Raw genomic sequence first — 16604 nt, 5'->3', positions numbered from 1 at the left:
ATCATGGCTAACGCCACGCATGTGTAACACGTTAACAGGATTTCCTCTGGAACGGTGCGAGCGGCCGGGCGTCTGCATTCACTCACGGCTCAGCGTCGAGGTTAACCAAACATGTCTCTCTATGGACATCCTGAGCGCGGCGCCCCGTGTTTGGAGGCCACTAATCTGCTCCGGTCACACCCCGCCGCTGCCAACTCGCTGGAACGAGCCGCTCCACCGGCTCACCGCCAGCCGTCTCATCTTTGGAGACAAAAATATAGCAGGGGGTCTCATTTGGAGCTTTTAGACGTGTCGGCAGGTGCATTTACAGTACTCATCCCACATATACTCAGTAGCGCCCCCTAGAAAGTTTGGAGGGGGAAAGTAGCCCTTCACTCAAGTTTCAAAAATCTAAATTAGAAGGAACTTGGCCATTTTGTTCCCAGGCAGCCATTTTGGACAAATATATTAGATGGCGGACCCTTAGTGCAAGAAAGCAAGAACTCATCCCGAGTCGGGTTCAACTGTGCCGCCTCCGTCAAAGGCGGGCCAAACAAATAATTAACAAAGTCGGGGAGATTAATTAAAGCGGCCGAGTTCAAACAGGGTTCATCCATCTGTATGGGATGGTGGGGGGGCATCTGGTTGGCCCTCCCCTGCTGTATGCCATTAGGAGAAGAAAGGGAGGAGAGGCGAGGGCAAACGTTGCTTCTTCATGATATCCGTCATCGTCGAAACTTCAAGTCATGCAACAACCGGACGACAAAATTTTTTTTTTTGTCCGCTCAGCATGTTTGTCCAGTTCTGACTGACAAAATCCCGTGCTGCCAACTTGTCCCTTTTGTGTTGCCAACACGCCAAGTAATGATTAACACAAACACGCAACAATCAGCTGGAACTTGACCAACTTGGCCCAAAAAAACCCAAAGAGCCGTATTTTGGGGGTTATCTTCGCTGCCGTGATAGAATCCGATTCCTCGGGGCGTCCCGTGGCTTTTATCTGATGACATGGCTGATATCAACCGGTGCCCTCGGGTCCAGATTGCAATGATAGACCCCCCCTCGCATACTTATGCTAATGAGAGGGGGGGTAGCTGGTGCCTGACAACTGATAACAAATTGAGTGGGTAGGGGAGGGGGTGATAATGATTGGGTTATGTGGGGAGGGAAAGTGAGGTGGGCGAAAGGTCAGCAAGAATGCACGAGGTGTGGCCGGTCGCTCATTAGTCGGTGTCACGGCGGGAGGGCACATGATGGCAACATCAGGTCCCTTTCACATTTAAAGTTCACCCCTCGCCCTCCCCCAAACAATGGCGCATCTTCTTTCAAAAGCATATCTTTACCATTATCGCCGCCATTTGCATGTGACTGAAGTGGCCTTTAATGAGGTCACGTGACCTGTCGGCATAAAAGCGTTTCTGATTGGCTTTTACGTTTAACACGGAGGAGACATGCTTGGGAGGGGTTCGCCACACTTGTTCAAGTCCTCAAGTAAATCAACTCCAGATTGTTGTTGCGCCTCTGCGTCTATTGTGATGACAGCAGGATGTATGATGAAGGGGGGGGGCAATCATAAGCCACAAAGGTCATGACCCGGATTCAAACCGTGGTCACACGATACCTGCACCAACCAAGCGAGTCACCGCCACGCTCGGACAAACTCCACTTAAGGGGAGGGGGGGGGGTTCCACTTTGCACGAGGGCGCCCAAATGACTCGGTGAAGCAGGGACGCCGTACGTGCAGTTTAGCTTTAGCCGCTTCAGCGTTGACATAAATTTCGTGCTTTGGCCTTTGGTACCGCTCGGGGTCAGACGGTGTTTTACGGCGAAAGTCAAAGTACACAAATAAAGGAAGTCATAAAGCAGATAAGGGCCGCGCTTAATGGCCACTGGCGCTGATCGAGCTTCGACGGCGGTGGTGGTGGGGGTCATGTTTGTGCTTGTCATACACAAAGATGTTGTTGCCCACAACACAACTTTTTTGAAATACTGACCTTGCAATGTACTCAAAAAAACATCCTGGAGATGTCAGTTCTGCCTGTTTGGAGGACATCTTGGGATTTATGACCGTCATCTTGTCCCAGGGAAGAGCGTCTGATGATAATGATGACTTCATCGCCCATGATGCATTGCGGGTAGCAACACTTGCCATCTAACGAGCCTGTATAATCCCAAAAAATAATTGTAAAAGCATTCAAAAATTTTTCAAAAATGATTATATTTGCAGATAGGGTAAATAAGAGGTGGTAATGGGATTAACACCTCCAATCCTTTTCATTGCTGATGCAATTAAAACATGTGGGCAATTCACAAAGCATTCACTCAATAAAGCCACTTAATTGGATGCGTCTTCGCCACACAGCGCCCCCCCCCCCCCCCTTCTTCACTCTATGCCATATTTGCATAAAGAGCAATTAAAGTGCCATAAATGGGTACTTGTGAAAAAATATACGTCCTAATAACCTGATTTATAGCGGGTATGGCACGCGACTTTTTCGTGAGTCTAAATAAAGGGAAAGATATATCGTAGAGGAGATGCTTTTTTTAGAATTTTATTTTCCAGCGTAGTAGAGGTGAAGGGGACTAAATAAGGGGGAGGAAGGGGGTAACAGAAGTGCAGCCTCCCCTTGCTCCCTCTCCCACACCCGCCCCCCTCCCTCCCCCAGCCACTCACACCACTGTTGTTGTGGCTGCGAGTGCGCGCTGGTGGAGCGAGCGCCAGTTCAGTTGGAGCCGAGCGGCAACGCGGACGCACGCAGCCACTCGCTGTCCTCAAGAAACTCACGCAAACCTTCGGTTGAGACCTCCGCACGGATAAAGCGACTCACAAGAAGAAGAGGAAAAAAGGGGCAACAGAAGACGCTGCGTAAAAAGACGCACCGGCTCAGCCCTAATAACAAAAAAAAGGGCGCCGAAGACGAGAGGAAACTCACCCGGGTTCAAGCGCTCCTTCCGCGGATAACCGTCGCAACGGTCACCGGGGAGAGGTTCCCCTTGTGTGCCCCTCCATGGATGTTCTTTGAGTGGTTCTCCCCGCTCCTCGCTCGCACCAGGGGCTCGGCAGCTGTCGCCACTCGAGGGGGGGTGACGGTGGATGCTGGTTCCAATGGATTTATAAGCCTGCGGATACAAGAGCCCCTTAAGAAAGCTTTTTTTGTTTTTGAAAGAGACACAAGTGGACTACATGAGCCAAATGATGACTGCAATATTGAATGACTGGGATAAGGAGTGATTCGCCTCCAAAAAGTCCATTACAAAAGGTACATTTATTCATTTTCTGCAACGGATGAAAGTGCCACGCGTCATCGAGTCGATTTTAAATGTAAAGATCATTTGAGTTAACGTGCAAAAGATTGTTTGCGACATCGAAGCAAGTAGAATGAGTGCTTTAGACATTGAACCCGGCCGGCGATGCGTGTGCGCGTGCGGAGTTTGGACTTTTGGCACGTTTACACGCCGCACAACTTTAAGTGTAATTAAAGAGGGATGCTCACAACGTGGCTCGGTTCCTAAACCCTTTAAAAGTTTTTTTTTTTTAAATGAGACTCTCAGACTGCTTTGCGTGTTTAATGCCACACACTAAGCACTGCTTTTATGATTTTCATACCATAAAAGCTTGACTGTAAAAGTTCAATCCATACGACAATAGTTAAAAAAAAAACACACAGAGGAAAGCAGATGTGATGTGAAAGTGGGTTTGGTAATAATAAAAAAAAAAGCACCTAAATGGCAGCATTAATTATTATTTTTATTCCTCAGTGTTCCTGATACAAGCAAGGCTGAAAGTTTCAAGATAAACATGTTTTGTCTCTCTTATTGATAAAAAAAAATCACTAAATATAATGAAACTGCCGCTTTATCTCTGGTTTATTTACATGTTGTCTTTTGTGATAATAAAGCCAGATAACCCGGGAGATAATTAGCATTTAAGGGACTTTGTTGTGTCACGACATAACCTCGACAGAAAACCATTGAGTCATCAAAAACGATATAGCTGAGATGAGCTATTTTACTGACTTAAAAAAAACAAACATCTCGTGTCTTCATCATTTGGACCGCAAACAGAAAAGTGGACCGATTGATAAATGGGCATGTTTGCAAGCGTGGCGCTTCCACATTTCCGTCTGTCTCCCTGGCAAGTTTCAAGTGTTTTTCCCCAGTCAGGGCCCGGCCATTGACAAACAACAGGCGCTACCAGCCCTGCTCTGGACCATGTAGGACAGAAAGGACGAGAGGATCGCTGGAGTAAAGCCCAATATTTGTCTTGCAGCCCCAGGTTCCAGATTCAAGGAGCGGCGCCGATGTCAGGAGCCGGTGTGTGAGGCATCGCAGCCTTTGAACGCGTCTTGGGAAGATCAGGATGGCCGGAGTCTGCACCTTGTGCCTGCTCCTGCTCTGCTGCTCAGAGCGACTCTTAGCCAGATCGCACGACGGAGCGGGAAGAATGAAAGGTAAGGATGGATGGTCCTGCAAGACAAAAATCAGACCCATCTCCCCCTCGATTGAATTCCAAAGTGGTTGGTCCCACTGTAAATTCCAAGTCGCCTCACCTCCAGCGAGATGGATAGCACAAAGGGGGCAAAGTGTGTTTTGGCTGCCGTGAAAAGTGCTACCTGATCCACTTCAAGCCCCGAGGCTCGGAAGTGTAAATCTGCTGGGTCGCATGCCAGCTGCATAGGAAGAAGAAGAAGAAGATGAAGAGGAGGAAGGCGGCAGTGGGAGGGATGGGGCGGTGCTCTTCCGACCAAGTTTTCATTGATGCTTTTCAAACAAGTGCAAAAAGCTTTTCCATGGAAATTCAAAGATGGCCGAGCAACGAGAATGTGGATGCTTGCTCCGGGGCGTTCGAGAGCAGAGGTTGTCTCGTTCTCCTAAGGCCAGGCTAGCTGGGGCTTGCTCCTCAGACGCCCTCCTGACTTTATTTGCAAGACAGATGATCAGAGATAGGTTAAAAAAAAAGTTCCAGGGTGCATTCCAACGTAACCTAGGAACGGGTTATGTGGAGATCACAAGAAAGAATGCAGAACATCTCCGTCAGTTCGTGACGTAATCCATTTGTTTAGCCTTGGCACAGAGAGGTATCCTCGTTGGCATAAAGGAGCACCAAAAAAAATAAAATATTTGTGCTCCTAATGGCAGGGGCGACATCAAGAAGAAGCCATCTTTAACGTTGGCCCGGTATTTTTTTTTTCCCCGACCCTCCGGGAGTGCATCTGCTGGTCAGCCTCGTTACTCCGACAGCTTGACTTGAAAGGCGCTTTGGCGATTCATTCTTGTTTTGACACCCGGCAACTCCACGTTTGAATTCACGCACAATTTAGCGCATTAGTTCCGCTGCCAACATGGCCGCCCGGTCGCCTGTCTCGCGGTTTGTTTGTGTTTGTGCCTTGTTTTGTTTGCCCCCTCGCCTCTGGGTGACAATTCACACCCGGCCGCAAGTTCAACGGCGGGGCACGACCGTCCCCGCAAGTTCATTAGCACGAGTCCTCGGACTCTGTCGGCGACCCGACTGTCTCCTGAACTTTGCGAACAAACCGATTTGTGTTTCCATGAAGTCTCTTTTTTTTCCCCCCCTCCAATGCTCAATGTTGCGTTTTGTTCCCGGGTACATTAGCGGTGTGTGTACTTTGCGGCAGCTCGTGAAAAAGGAGAAAAAAAAGAAAACTCCGCACTTCACTGACAGGGGAACAGATTGCCTTTTCACTAAGCGCTCGCAGGAAGCAATCAAACAGAAAATTGCTCTGGAAAATTGCTCGTTCTGAGCGGCTGAGCGGTAATGGAGGTCCCCGGCCGGGGTAGCGCATATGCCACGAATGGAGCGACTGACCCGATGAATAGAGTCCACTGTGGCCGATGGTGACACGATAGTAGCCAGGTTATCTGGGCACTCTATCACCACTTCCTGGTGGCATTAAGCGGCCTCGCTCGGGTAGGAACACTATGTTCTCCTGACGCCGGATGTTTCCGGGGGGCCAACTCAAACCGACAATTGTTTTTGTTCTTAACGCCTCCGGGCCAGGTCATCACGACCTATCTCAACTACATGTTTCATCGTCCAGATCTCCGCGTGTCCAGGCCTCTGATCGTGCCAGGATACCCAGAAAACATCACCGCGACGGTGAGCGGTCAGGCAAAGCTGCTGTGTAAAGTCCACCGGCCGACATCCACCAAGGTGCAGTGGTTGAAGGCGGGGCTTTCGGGAGGAGTGCTGGGTCTCAGGCCAATCACGGTGAGCGGAGCTGGGGCTGGAAAAAGGACTTGGAGAACCCTTCCTTAGTTAGAACCTGCTTTGTGTTTAGCCCTTGCAGAAAAATGCGTCCAAGGTGAACACCTTGCATCTATCCAACATCAGCCTGGACGACGCGGGCGAATATATCTGCATGGCCGAAAGCAAACACAAAGGGAAGACTGTGCAAGCGATGCAGTCCGCGTGGTTGCAAGTCCTGCCGGGTTCCAAAATGGCGGACGTGACGGAAACGAGGATCCCGCAAGGTAACATCATGCGTGTGTCACACTGCGACATGTTCATTAGCGTCATTCTCTCCTCCAAGAAGGGGAGGGGGTTGCCCGGTGTTAGCTTGATTGCTTTCCGTCTCACAATAATCCACAAAAGGGAGGGGTCAGGTCGCTCAGTCAGTAGTCCTCATCTCCGTGGCAATGTCATTGTTTGGGGATGAGATACAATGGGGGGATGGAGACGTCTCAGATGAAGAGGTCAACCCATTTTCTGCCCATTCCTAACAGACGAGCTGCGTGAGGAAACCGCAGATCATCTCCTCCTCGAACTGGGCAAGGTCCTGAAATTGCGCTGCGACATAACCACTCGGCCGGGCATGGCGGTCAACTGGTACAAAGAGGGAACCCGCCTGGTGCCCACTCCTCGGATCCAGATCCGCGGCACCGCCATGGAAATTGCTGAAATCACATACGATGACTCGGGGGTTTACGTGTGTGCCCTCCGTGGAACCAGAGGACCTGTGAGGAACTTCACCGTCACAGTGACCGGTAAGGACGGCGGGGAAAACAATCCATCGTCAGAAGTTGAAGTCATCATAAAGCTTCACTCGTATCACTTTGTAGACTCGCTGGGCTCAGGGGATGACGACGAGGACAACGGCTTGGATGACGAGATTGAAACTGACCAAGTTTACCTTTCTAGAGGTGCGTACTTGCTTTGCCTTCCCAATGAACTTTTTCAAGTCCAACTGAAGGCTGCAACTTTTGGTCTGGTCTCGATAGGTCCTTACTGGACCCACACCCAACGGATGGAGAAGAAGCTGTATGCCGTTCCGGCGGGGAACACGGTGAAGTTTCGTTGCCCAGCCATGGGCAGTCCTATGCCCAGCATTCGTTGGCTCAAAAACGGAAGAGAGTTTCGAGGCGAGCACCGTATCGGGGGCATCAAGGTAACAATTGTTCTTTGGATTGACCTTGTTTTTTGTACACTGAGACTCATTGCCTGGTATTTTTCTTTCCAAGCTGAGGCATCAACACTGGAGCCTGGTGATGGAGAGCGTTGTGCCTTCGGACAGAGGAAATTACACCTGCGTGGTGGAAAATAAATATGGCTCCATTGCTCACAGCTATGTCCTTGACGTCTTGGGTAAGATTCCGAAATTTGGTGTCAGTCCGGGAAGGGGGGGGGGGTTCTTTCCCGTTTCTTGGCTCCCGACGTCATTTTTACAGGTTCAGAACTGGCTTGCGTATGTTAAAATGTTAAAAAGTAATGTTTCCCCGGGCTGAGGTTATAAACAGTAAGTCCATAAAATGAATTAGATCTTAAAAATTGGAATTTCAAGCCATGCCATCTGACTGACTGTATTCATGGCAGCCTCAGCAGTGGTCATTAGTAAGCTCTTGTGGAAAAAGCATTTCGGCTGCAAATGAAAGCCTCCAGTGTAAGGGGGGGGGGGGGGATAATCAGGGGGTGGGGGTCTTGAGCAAAAGGGGATGAGGCGCCTGGCGTCAGCCATGGTGTGCGGGATGTGGACAGTCGGGCGTCCAAAGCAGTTTTCTACCTGACCTGTGACTGGAGATGGAGGCGGGCGGCGGGCTTGTTTGTTCATTTGTTGGCTGTCCGTCCACAGCGGGGTCAGTTTCCCTTTCCCGGCCGACTGGGGGGGAAGGACTAACGAGACAATTAACGAGATCAGAGAGTGAGACTTGCTGCTGATCAAAGAGACTCCGGTGGTCATTAGAACCGAAGGACAGTTTTGACCACCCGGTTGTCAGCATGTTTCTTTGCTCCTGAATCATTCCTGAAGGTATCTCCAGTCAGACCTTTGCTTCTCTCTTTCATTCAGAGCGCTCCCCCCATAGACCCATCCTGCAAGCAGGTCTACCGGCCAACACCACGGCAGTCGTGGGAAGTGACGTCCAGTTCCAGTGCAAAGTCTACAGCGATGCGCAGCCGCACATCCAGTGGCTCAAACACATCGAGAGGAACGGCAGCCGATACGGCCCTGACGGGACGCCGTACGTCCAGGTTCTCAAGGTTGGTGACGTGTCTTTGTTTTGTCCCAAAGTCGCTAGCTCTAACCTCTCACTGCTGTTTTGTATAGACCGGAAGTCTGAACATGTCCGAGGTGGAGGTCCTCTACCTGTCGAAAGTCACCATGGAGGATGCGGGAGAGTACACCTGTCTGGCGGGAAATTCAATCGGTTTCGCCTACCAGTCGGCCTGGCTCACCGTCCTTTCGGGTAAAGTCAAAAAAATAATTCGTGGCAGATTTGAGAAAGTGCCGTGTTTTGGACAAGCGCTTCCAACTTCCTGCAGAGGAAGAAGCCGCAGACCCGGTGGACGCCATGGAGACCAAGTATACAGACATCATCATCTACGCCTGTGGCTTCCTGGCGCTGATCATGGCCATCGTCATCGTGGTTTTGTGTCGGATGCAAGTCCACCCCAGACGGGAGCCCTTTGATGCCCTCCCGGTCCAGAAGCTTTCCAAGTTCCCGTTGCGCCGACAGGTGCGTATCAAAGTTTCTCGTCTTTACCATTCAAGAGCCGACGCTAAAGTCGCTTGTGTTTCAGTACTCGGTGGACTCCAACTCGTCAGGCAAGTCCAGCGCGTCTCTGATGAGGGTGGCTCGCCTTTCATCCAGCTGCTCTCCCATGCTGGCCGGAGTGATGGAGTTTGAATTACCCCACGACCCCGACTGGGAGTTCCCGAGGGACAAGTGAGATACACCAAATACCATCTTCCATTGTGCTCAAATCTACCACGTTAAATTGCTGCGCCTTGAGCCCCAAAAGCAGTCACTGGTCTTCAGTTCCCAGGACACCAAACTTTAAATTGCAGGGGGTGATCTAAAATGGAACCTATGTTTGAGGAAACAGGAGCCCCAAATTACGGCTGTGTACAATTTTCATTTGGATGCTATTTTTAACCGACTTGCGTCCTCCCGTCTAGCTTAACACTGGGAAAGCCTCTGGGGGAAGGTTGCTTCGGCCAAGTGGTTCGGGCCGAGGCCTACGGCATCAACAAGGACTCTTCGGACCAAGCTACCACTGTTGCGGTTAAGATGCTTAAAGGTAAGACTAGTCTCTCAAGTTTGGACCTTTGAAAGCAGTTCTTTTAAAGTTTTTGTTTGTACGGCGATAGACGACGCCACGGACAAAGATCTCGCCGACCTCATCTCGGAAATGGAGCTGATGAAGGTGATGGACAAACACAAGAACATCATCAACCTGCTTGGGGTCTGCACTCAGGACGGTGAGTTCCACACGAAGGGGATGAACAAGAACCCAAGTAAACTAGTTTCTTTTTGTGGTCTACCCTGCAAAACCAGGACCTCTGTACGTACTGGTGGAGTACGCCTCCAAAGGCAGTCTGCGCGAGTATCTACGAGCTCGACGGCCACCGGGCATGGACTACACTTTTGATGTCACCAAAGTACCCGAGGAGCAGCTTACCTTCAAGGATTTGCTGTCCTGTGCCTACCAGGTGGCCCGAGGGATGGAATATCTCGCTTCCAAACGGGTATGTCGTCAGTATAGTCTGAGAAGATTTGAGCCAGTTCCTCTTTAGTTGAGGTGGACACCATCTGCGTTATGGAGAGACATTTTTTAGCTATAAATTGTGACTTCCATACATTCCAAAGCCATTTGAAAACCCCCAAAAGATCACGTCAAAATTTGCGGTGGAGTGGTTTCTGGAATGATGAACCACAATCACATTTGGATCGGTGTTTATAGAGACTTTAAAGTTGTTGTTTGTGTAGCTTAGAAGCCAGATGTTTTTCACTCGATGGATTTGGTCCACTCATTGCGGTTTTTGATGAGAATGCAACCGCTAGAATGCGTTTATGAGGCTGGACAGGAAGAAGGTTGCCCAGTAAAGGTCAAAACCTCCAAAGTATTTGAATTGGGTGTGGTTTTTGCAATATTCTTAACCCCCCCCCGCCCCAAACTTTCGTTTCCTATTTTCCCAGCATGCTCCGTTGTCACTCATCAACACGCTTCTTTGTCTGCCAGCCGCCGTCTCAAAACTCCAGGCCTGTTTACTCTCCTCCATCCATCTGTCTGTCCCCGCCATCTTCAGGCTTTTGTCCCTTTTAGCACCGCCATAAATCTGTTAGCAAACAGACTGTCTGGGCGGAGGCATCGGGTTTCTGGGCTGCGAGGCCACTGCCAGAGCCTGAAAGCAACCCTCCATTATGGGGAGGCCCGCAAACCGAGGCGGGTCAGGCAAAAAAAAAAGCCAGAGTCTATTTCGAATGAAAACCAAAATGAGCTTTAATGACACCCATTCAAGTCGAATAAACAGTGCCTTGATCCAATCATTCTCAACACCGCTTATCCCGTTCAGGGTCGGGACAGGAGGGAAGGGGGGGGGGGTGTTGGAGCCGACCCAGCTCACTACGGGCGAAAGGCTGCCAGTCGCCAGCCAGTCGCAGGGCATACATAGAGACAAACATCCACACCGTTGCTCATCCCTCTGTTTTTTTTGTTTTTTGTTTGGGCAGTGCATCCACCGAGATTTGGCGGCCAGGAACGTCCTGGTGACGGAGGACAACGTGATGAAAATTGCCGACTTCGGCCTGGCAAGGGGCGTCCACCAGATCGACTACTACAAGAAGACCACCAACGTGAGTCTGGCCTCTGTACTGTGCTTGAAGACGCCAGTCAGATGTTCAAGTCTTGATTGGCAGGCATCTTAATGGGACGTAATTAGAAACGAGGGCAGGGTGGCGGCTGTGGCCAGACTTTAGCGGGGAGGTGTCTTTTACAGTCAGACAATGAAAGTTGTAGTTTTAAATGCGAGCAGCTGTGTTGGCACGGCAACACGCTGGGGGCGGAGTTCTAATCCATGTCCGTATGCAGGGACGCCTGCCAGTGAAGTGGATGGCACCCGAGGCCTTGTTCGACCGGGTCTACACGCATCAGAGCGACGTGTAAGCGCCGACAATCACCGAGCGTCGCAAATGACCCGACGGTCCTTAAGAAGCGCTTACCTATTTTTGCCAGGTGGTCCTTTGGCGTTCTCATGTGGGAGATCTTCACCCTGGGGGGCTCGCCGTATCCTGGTATTCCCGTCGAGGAGCTCTTCAAGCTGCTGAAGGAAGGACACCGCATGGACAAGCCCTCCAACTGCACCCATGAACTGTAAGCAAAAGTAGCAAGGTGTTGGTTTCTCTGGTCTAATTTTTTTTTTTTTTTTGAAGCTACATGATGATGCGTGAGTGCTGGCATGCAGTTCCCACCCAGAGGCCCACCTTTAAGCTACTGGTGGAGGAGCTTGACAAGGTGCTGCTGTCTATCTCTGATGAGGTAAGTGCTATGCTAAGCTAAAGTGCTCATGCTAATGTTAGCCAAGTGCTGAAATACTACGATAAATCTGGCAACACACGTGCGAGCCACATGTTCTCAACTCTTTCACTAGGATGTCAAATTCGGCGCAAAACCCCAAAAAAACAAAATAAAATGTTTTGGGTCCAAAGTGAGACGCAATTACATGTTATTGATTTGTTGATGAACTACAGATGTCTTCTGGCATCACAAAGTAGCCACAAATGAGCCCGCCACATTCTGCTCCAAAAAACCCCACAGTCACAAAATTCTGCAGTAGAACCATCCAACGGTTCTGCTACTTTGCATTTCCCACCACTAGTGGCCACTCTTGTTCTCAATGGCGCCATCTTGCTAACACACGTGTCTTCATGCAGTACTTGGACCTGTCGACGCCCTTCGAGCAGTACTCGCCGTCGTGCGAGGACACGTCCAGCTCGTGCTCGTCCGACAACGACTCGGTTTTCACGCACGACGCGATGTCCACTGAGCCGTGCCTGCTGGGCTACCAGGACGCTCGCCCCCGAGCGGACCCCAAGACGGCCCTCCGATAAGACCCCCATGCCACATTTGGACTTTTTTTTTTTTTTTTTTTAAATGGAGCACTGAGGACTGATGTACTTCGGACAGCAGCGACAGCCAGGACGTTTTGGTAAAGCACGGCACTCAAAAACCCGAAACCCAGAAGAAGTCGGAGGAGGGAGGGGCCCCGCCACCCTTCGCCAAAAGTTATTTTCAAAGAGATTTTATTTTAACAAGGACAAAAATATTTAGATTTATTTTGCTATGTTAAAAAAAGAAGCGATTGTTAAATATAAATCTCTCTATATAAGATTTTACTTTTGTGTTGCTTATTTAAAACAAACAGTCTTAAATCTCAGGATCTCTTGTTCTGAAAAGAAAAAAAAAAGTTGGAGGAAGTACCTGAATTTATGATTTCCTGTGAATATATTAGAATAATAAAATATTGTATGTATATATCATCAAGTGGTAACGCAAATACAATTGCCTTTATAAATTATTTTGTATGACACGAAATGGAGTGATGCCTCAAATGTGTGGGTGGTTCACTATGTTTTTATATTTTATTTTTTTGTTTTATAATGAGGTCACTGATCTTCTCTCAGGTTTGGGGGGGGGTCAGTGGTGTGGCTGATGGATGGGGGAGGGTGTACTGAATGTGAAAGTCACTGTGATGGATTTGAAGCGGAGGAGCAGTGAGGGAACAGAGATGGAAGGAGGTGGGGTGGGGGTGGGGGGGGGGTCGCTGGCTGGCCAGTCTCCTTTGTGAGGCCGCTAACCCTTCACCCAGGCCCCCAAATGCCGGCAAGGGGGTCCCCGGGCGGCTCGGACAATGAAGGCTTTTAAAACGGGCGTGCTAGCGCTTGTGTGCAAATGAAGAAAGGGGGCTCTTATTATGTTAATACCCCCCCCCCACACACACACACACACACACATGTCCAACCTTCCGGACCCTCAAACAAATGCCCCCCTATCTTCATCCGGGACGCCATGGTTGAAATGTGAAAGTCTTAATTCACTTTGGCCTACACGAGCAGCTGCAGGAAAACGTGGCCCCCACCCAAGCATTTTTTTTTACATTTGTTAAAACGTCTTTAAAATCATCATTTTATTTTTATTTTTGTGAATCTTATCTAATATTTGATAAATAGCATTTTAAAATGTTCTGTTTTAGATTTGTTCTTTTAATTATTTAATCAATAATATTTTTATTTTAAATATTACAAATATTTTAAAATATATTTTCTCGTAAATATCTTTCGAATGAATCACATTTGAAGGCCAACGCAGACCTGCGCCTGAAGAAGGAAAGAAAGCAAACAAGGAAGAAAGTGACGTGAGGAAGACGAGAGACAGACGGGCGCTGAGGGGGCGACGCGGCGAGACCAGAGGCGTGACGAGACGTGGCGGGGTCAGAGGTCAAGAGGGCAGCGGCCGTCCTCGTCGGGCGGCAGCTCGCGCCTTATCTTTGCCTCTGAGTGCTTTACGTGAACAAGTCGTAGCACACGCGTACGTGCTGTGTGGTCCTCCGCATACGTGTGTGTGTGTATGAAATTACTCATGCACGAGAAATTCTGCTTTATCTGTTGACCTCCGGAAGTTCTCGGGATTCCGTCCATTCGCACGCGTGCACACAAACAGACACACAATCTGTGTGATCAAAGCCAGGAAGAGAACGACAGGATCCACAAAATGGCTGAATTTCGTGTATAACATCTCCGAAGTCCCTTTACGGAGTTTTAAACGAAAACTTTAAAACTACTGTTTGGCAAGTGCTCAGTTCTGGAACGCACAGTTACTGGAATGATTAAAGCAAAAAAAAAAAACGTCCGGCGAACGGGAATTTCATTTTCCCGATGGACGTGTGGGCGCTCGGATTCTACTTTTAGTTTAATAGCCTGTAAGAAAACACTGGCGTACATTTTTAACGGTATATTTTGGAGAAGGGACAAAAAACATGCTCAATGTTTGGGTTAAAAGTTTAAAACAACATGTTCGACTGGAGTGTGTGTGGAGCAAGATGGTGATTTTACAAGGCTGTCATTATCCTTGCGTAGGGGGCCAATCAAAACAGACATTAACTCACATTTCACGATTGTACGGAGATCCAGAAATAGGCCCGCCCGAGCTGAGCAGGGTCTGAGAGTGAACCCAGAATTTAGGAACTGTGAGGCACACGCGGTTAACACTAGGCCACCGTGCTGTCTTATAAGAACTGTAGGGGATGAACGCACTGGCAAATTCACTCAATGGTAACACTGTTGGAGCTTGCAGACAGGAGACCCCCCCCATGTGCCGACTGCCTAAGCCCCCCCCCCGCCAGCCGTCTCTGCGGCGGTCGCCCGCTCATTTATTGCTCTATAATTTCAGCAGACTAATTGATAGACAGGAAGTTGGCCAATAAGGAAGAGAGCAAAGTAACGAGCGCTGTGCTGCATTCAGGTGTCGTCGGGATGAAAACGACCGAAAACGAGGTGACGATGACGCGGCGAGACGAGTGATGGAGGCAACACGAGAAGCTTTCAGGGGGTCTGAATGGCGGCTTTTGCCTGGCTGTTTGTTGACGCTCGACCTGCTCAATACTCCATTCACGCACTCAGGAGGCCCGAGACCCCCCGCAGTGACGGCGGCACGTTATCTGCTTTAACTTAAAAAAAGGCGGCTGCAGTGATTATGGCTGGTTGACTTTTGGGGAAAGGAGACGGTGACTTTTATCGGCCTAATGGGCGGATCTGCGCTTCCTCTTCGCCTCACTTCTCCCGCAGGAAAGCAGGAAGGGCAAAATTAGTGACTGGCGACGTGCCGCGTGAGAGCGTGCGTGGAGATCCGGAGCTACTGGGTGGAATGCGTGCACGCGAGACACACTTTCCCCGCTTCCACCTCCAAACACACGCACGAAACCAAACTGAATTAAAAGATCATGTTGTGACTCCAAACAAGAGAACTTGTGGATCTGAGTCGAAGAAAAAAACAAAAAGGTACGAAACAATAATGTCGACTTCAGCCAAGACATTTACAAGCTGGGCTGGGCTTTGCAGCCAGAAGTGCTCATTACTGACTTTTTATGAGGGGGGGGGGGGAGGGGGGGACTCATCTGAGTTCCCCGCATCCGCATAAAAAAAACAAAAAAAGACAATGTAGCAAAAATGTAGGGACCACAAATGCCAGAGTTATCTCGGACAAGATATGTGCGGCCTTAATTGAGCGGAAAGAAGTAAGGGGAGGGGGGGGGCACATACACAGAGCAGCTCCCAAAATGCGTGCCATTATCTCATAGCCTGAGCACTCCCGCTCGGCGCACAGAAGCATGACGCGCATCTGCCTCGCATTAGTCCGAAAATTGTTACGACAACTGCGCGTCAAAAGACATTAGCGCACGCGCGCCAATTCATTGACCTTCCATTTCAATACGGAGCTGGCCAAAATCTGCCTTAAAGTAAAACTCAATCCCAAAAAGGCCTAATTGTAGAGATGTCATCGCTAGGGGGCGCTTCGTGTCACAAGTGAGCTATCTTACTGTTAGCGAAAGACTCTTCCAGGGTGTGTGCCAACTGCCGGGAGTAGTAATTATTTTTTTTTTTTGCACAGTCGCTCTTTTCATGAGCCCCGTCGACAGCGTTGCAAAAATCGCCCTGTGAGGTTCACCATCCGATGAAGGACATGATTCAAGCGGAGGGTAAAGAAGTCAATGTGTGTGTGTGTTTCTTTTCCTCTTTGGCGGCGAGCGGGAACGGCGAGCGCTGGCTGCCGAGATGTGACAAGTGGGTGGTTTCCGTCTAAATAAGGCACTTTAGGAGAGCGAGCGGGGCGCCACTTGGTAACTGGAGGGCCTCTCTTTAATGGGCCGAAAGTCACTCAAAGTAGTCGTTGTTGAAAGAAGGGGAAGAAAACGACTAAGATTGTACAGAATTCTCGTATAAAAGTAAACTGGCGCAAAAACGGAGAATCGTACTCGTTTGGTGGCCTGCCTCAAGTGGCGCGTTGACAGCGAGAACAAGCCTTGGGGGAGCAAGACCCGAAAGGGGGGGGGGATCCGAGGGTCTGACTTCGGCCGGGGTCGGGATCAAACGGGACGTTTGTGCTGAGGTGCAGGATGAGGATGCACGATAAGAAGGAGATAGAAAAGCAGACAGGAGGACGGAAGGCGGCTGAAGCCCAAATCTCCGAGGGAACAAAGGAGGCACTTATACGAGCAACAGCTGAAAACATCTTCAGGCTGTGCGCTGGGCCTCCAAGGGCATGTTTCAAAATATTAGGGACCAGCCACTTCATTAGGTACACATTTGTGAAAAAACAAGGCAGTTTATTAAAA

The 16604-nt window shown here is 49.5% G+C and overlaps 1 protein-coding gene and 1 long non-coding RNA gene across 7 annotated transcripts in view; one reads left to right on the top strand and one right to left on the bottom strand.

Moving 5' to 3' along the window:
- LOC148386589 (uncharacterized) overlaps positions 1 to 16604 on the bottom strand; it is a 29294-nt gene that overhangs the window by 8867 nt on the left and 3823 nt on the right. For 5 of the 6 annotated variants that reach the window (XR_015863021.1, XR_015863023.1, XR_015863022.1 and 2 more), the window contains 4 exons: positions 11437 to 11585; positions 9896 to 10026; positions 2913 to 3099; positions 1974 to 2140 (listed from right to left, as the gene is read on the bottom strand). This is a non-coding gene — a long non-coding RNA (uncharacterized LOC148386589). The remainder of the gene's footprint in view (positions 1 to 1973; positions 2141 to 2912; positions 3100 to 9895; positions 10027 to 11436; positions 11586 to 16604) is intronic. The other variant, XR_015863024.1, reaches the window with a different exon arrangement.
- On the top strand, positions 2679 to 12753 carry fgfr4 (fibroblast growth factor receptor 4). Its single transcript, XM_088398340.1, has 20 exons — positions 2679 to 3239; positions 4250 to 4430; positions 6039 to 6208; positions 6279 to 6471; positions 6724 to 6984; positions 7060 to 7140; positions 7219 to 7385; positions 7459 to 7582; positions 8283 to 8473; positions 8541 to 8679; positions 8756 to 8949; positions 9014 to 9159; positions 9393 to 9514; positions 9585 to 9695; positions 9772 to 9962; positions 10948 to 11070; positions 11306 to 11376; positions 11450 to 11587; positions 11647 to 11752; positions 12148 to 12753. The coding sequence occupies exons 2-20, from the start codon at positions 4340 to 4342 to the stop codon at positions 12322 to 12324; spliced, it is 2796 nt and encodes a 931-aa protein (XP_088254466.1). The 5' UTR covers positions 2679 to 3239; positions 4250 to 4339; the 3' UTR covers positions 12325 to 12753.

Source organism: Syngnathus floridae, chromosome 15, assembly GCF_059516105.1.
Source record: "Syngnathus floridae isolate MCC-2025c chromosome 15, RoL_Sflo_1.0, whole genome shotgun sequence".
In the NCBI taxonomy this organism is placed as follows: domain Eukaryota; kingdom Metazoa; phylum Chordata; class Actinopteri; order Syngnathiformes; family Syngnathidae; genus Syngnathus; species Syngnathus floridae.
This window is presented reverse-complemented; position numbering and strand designations above follow the sequence as displayed.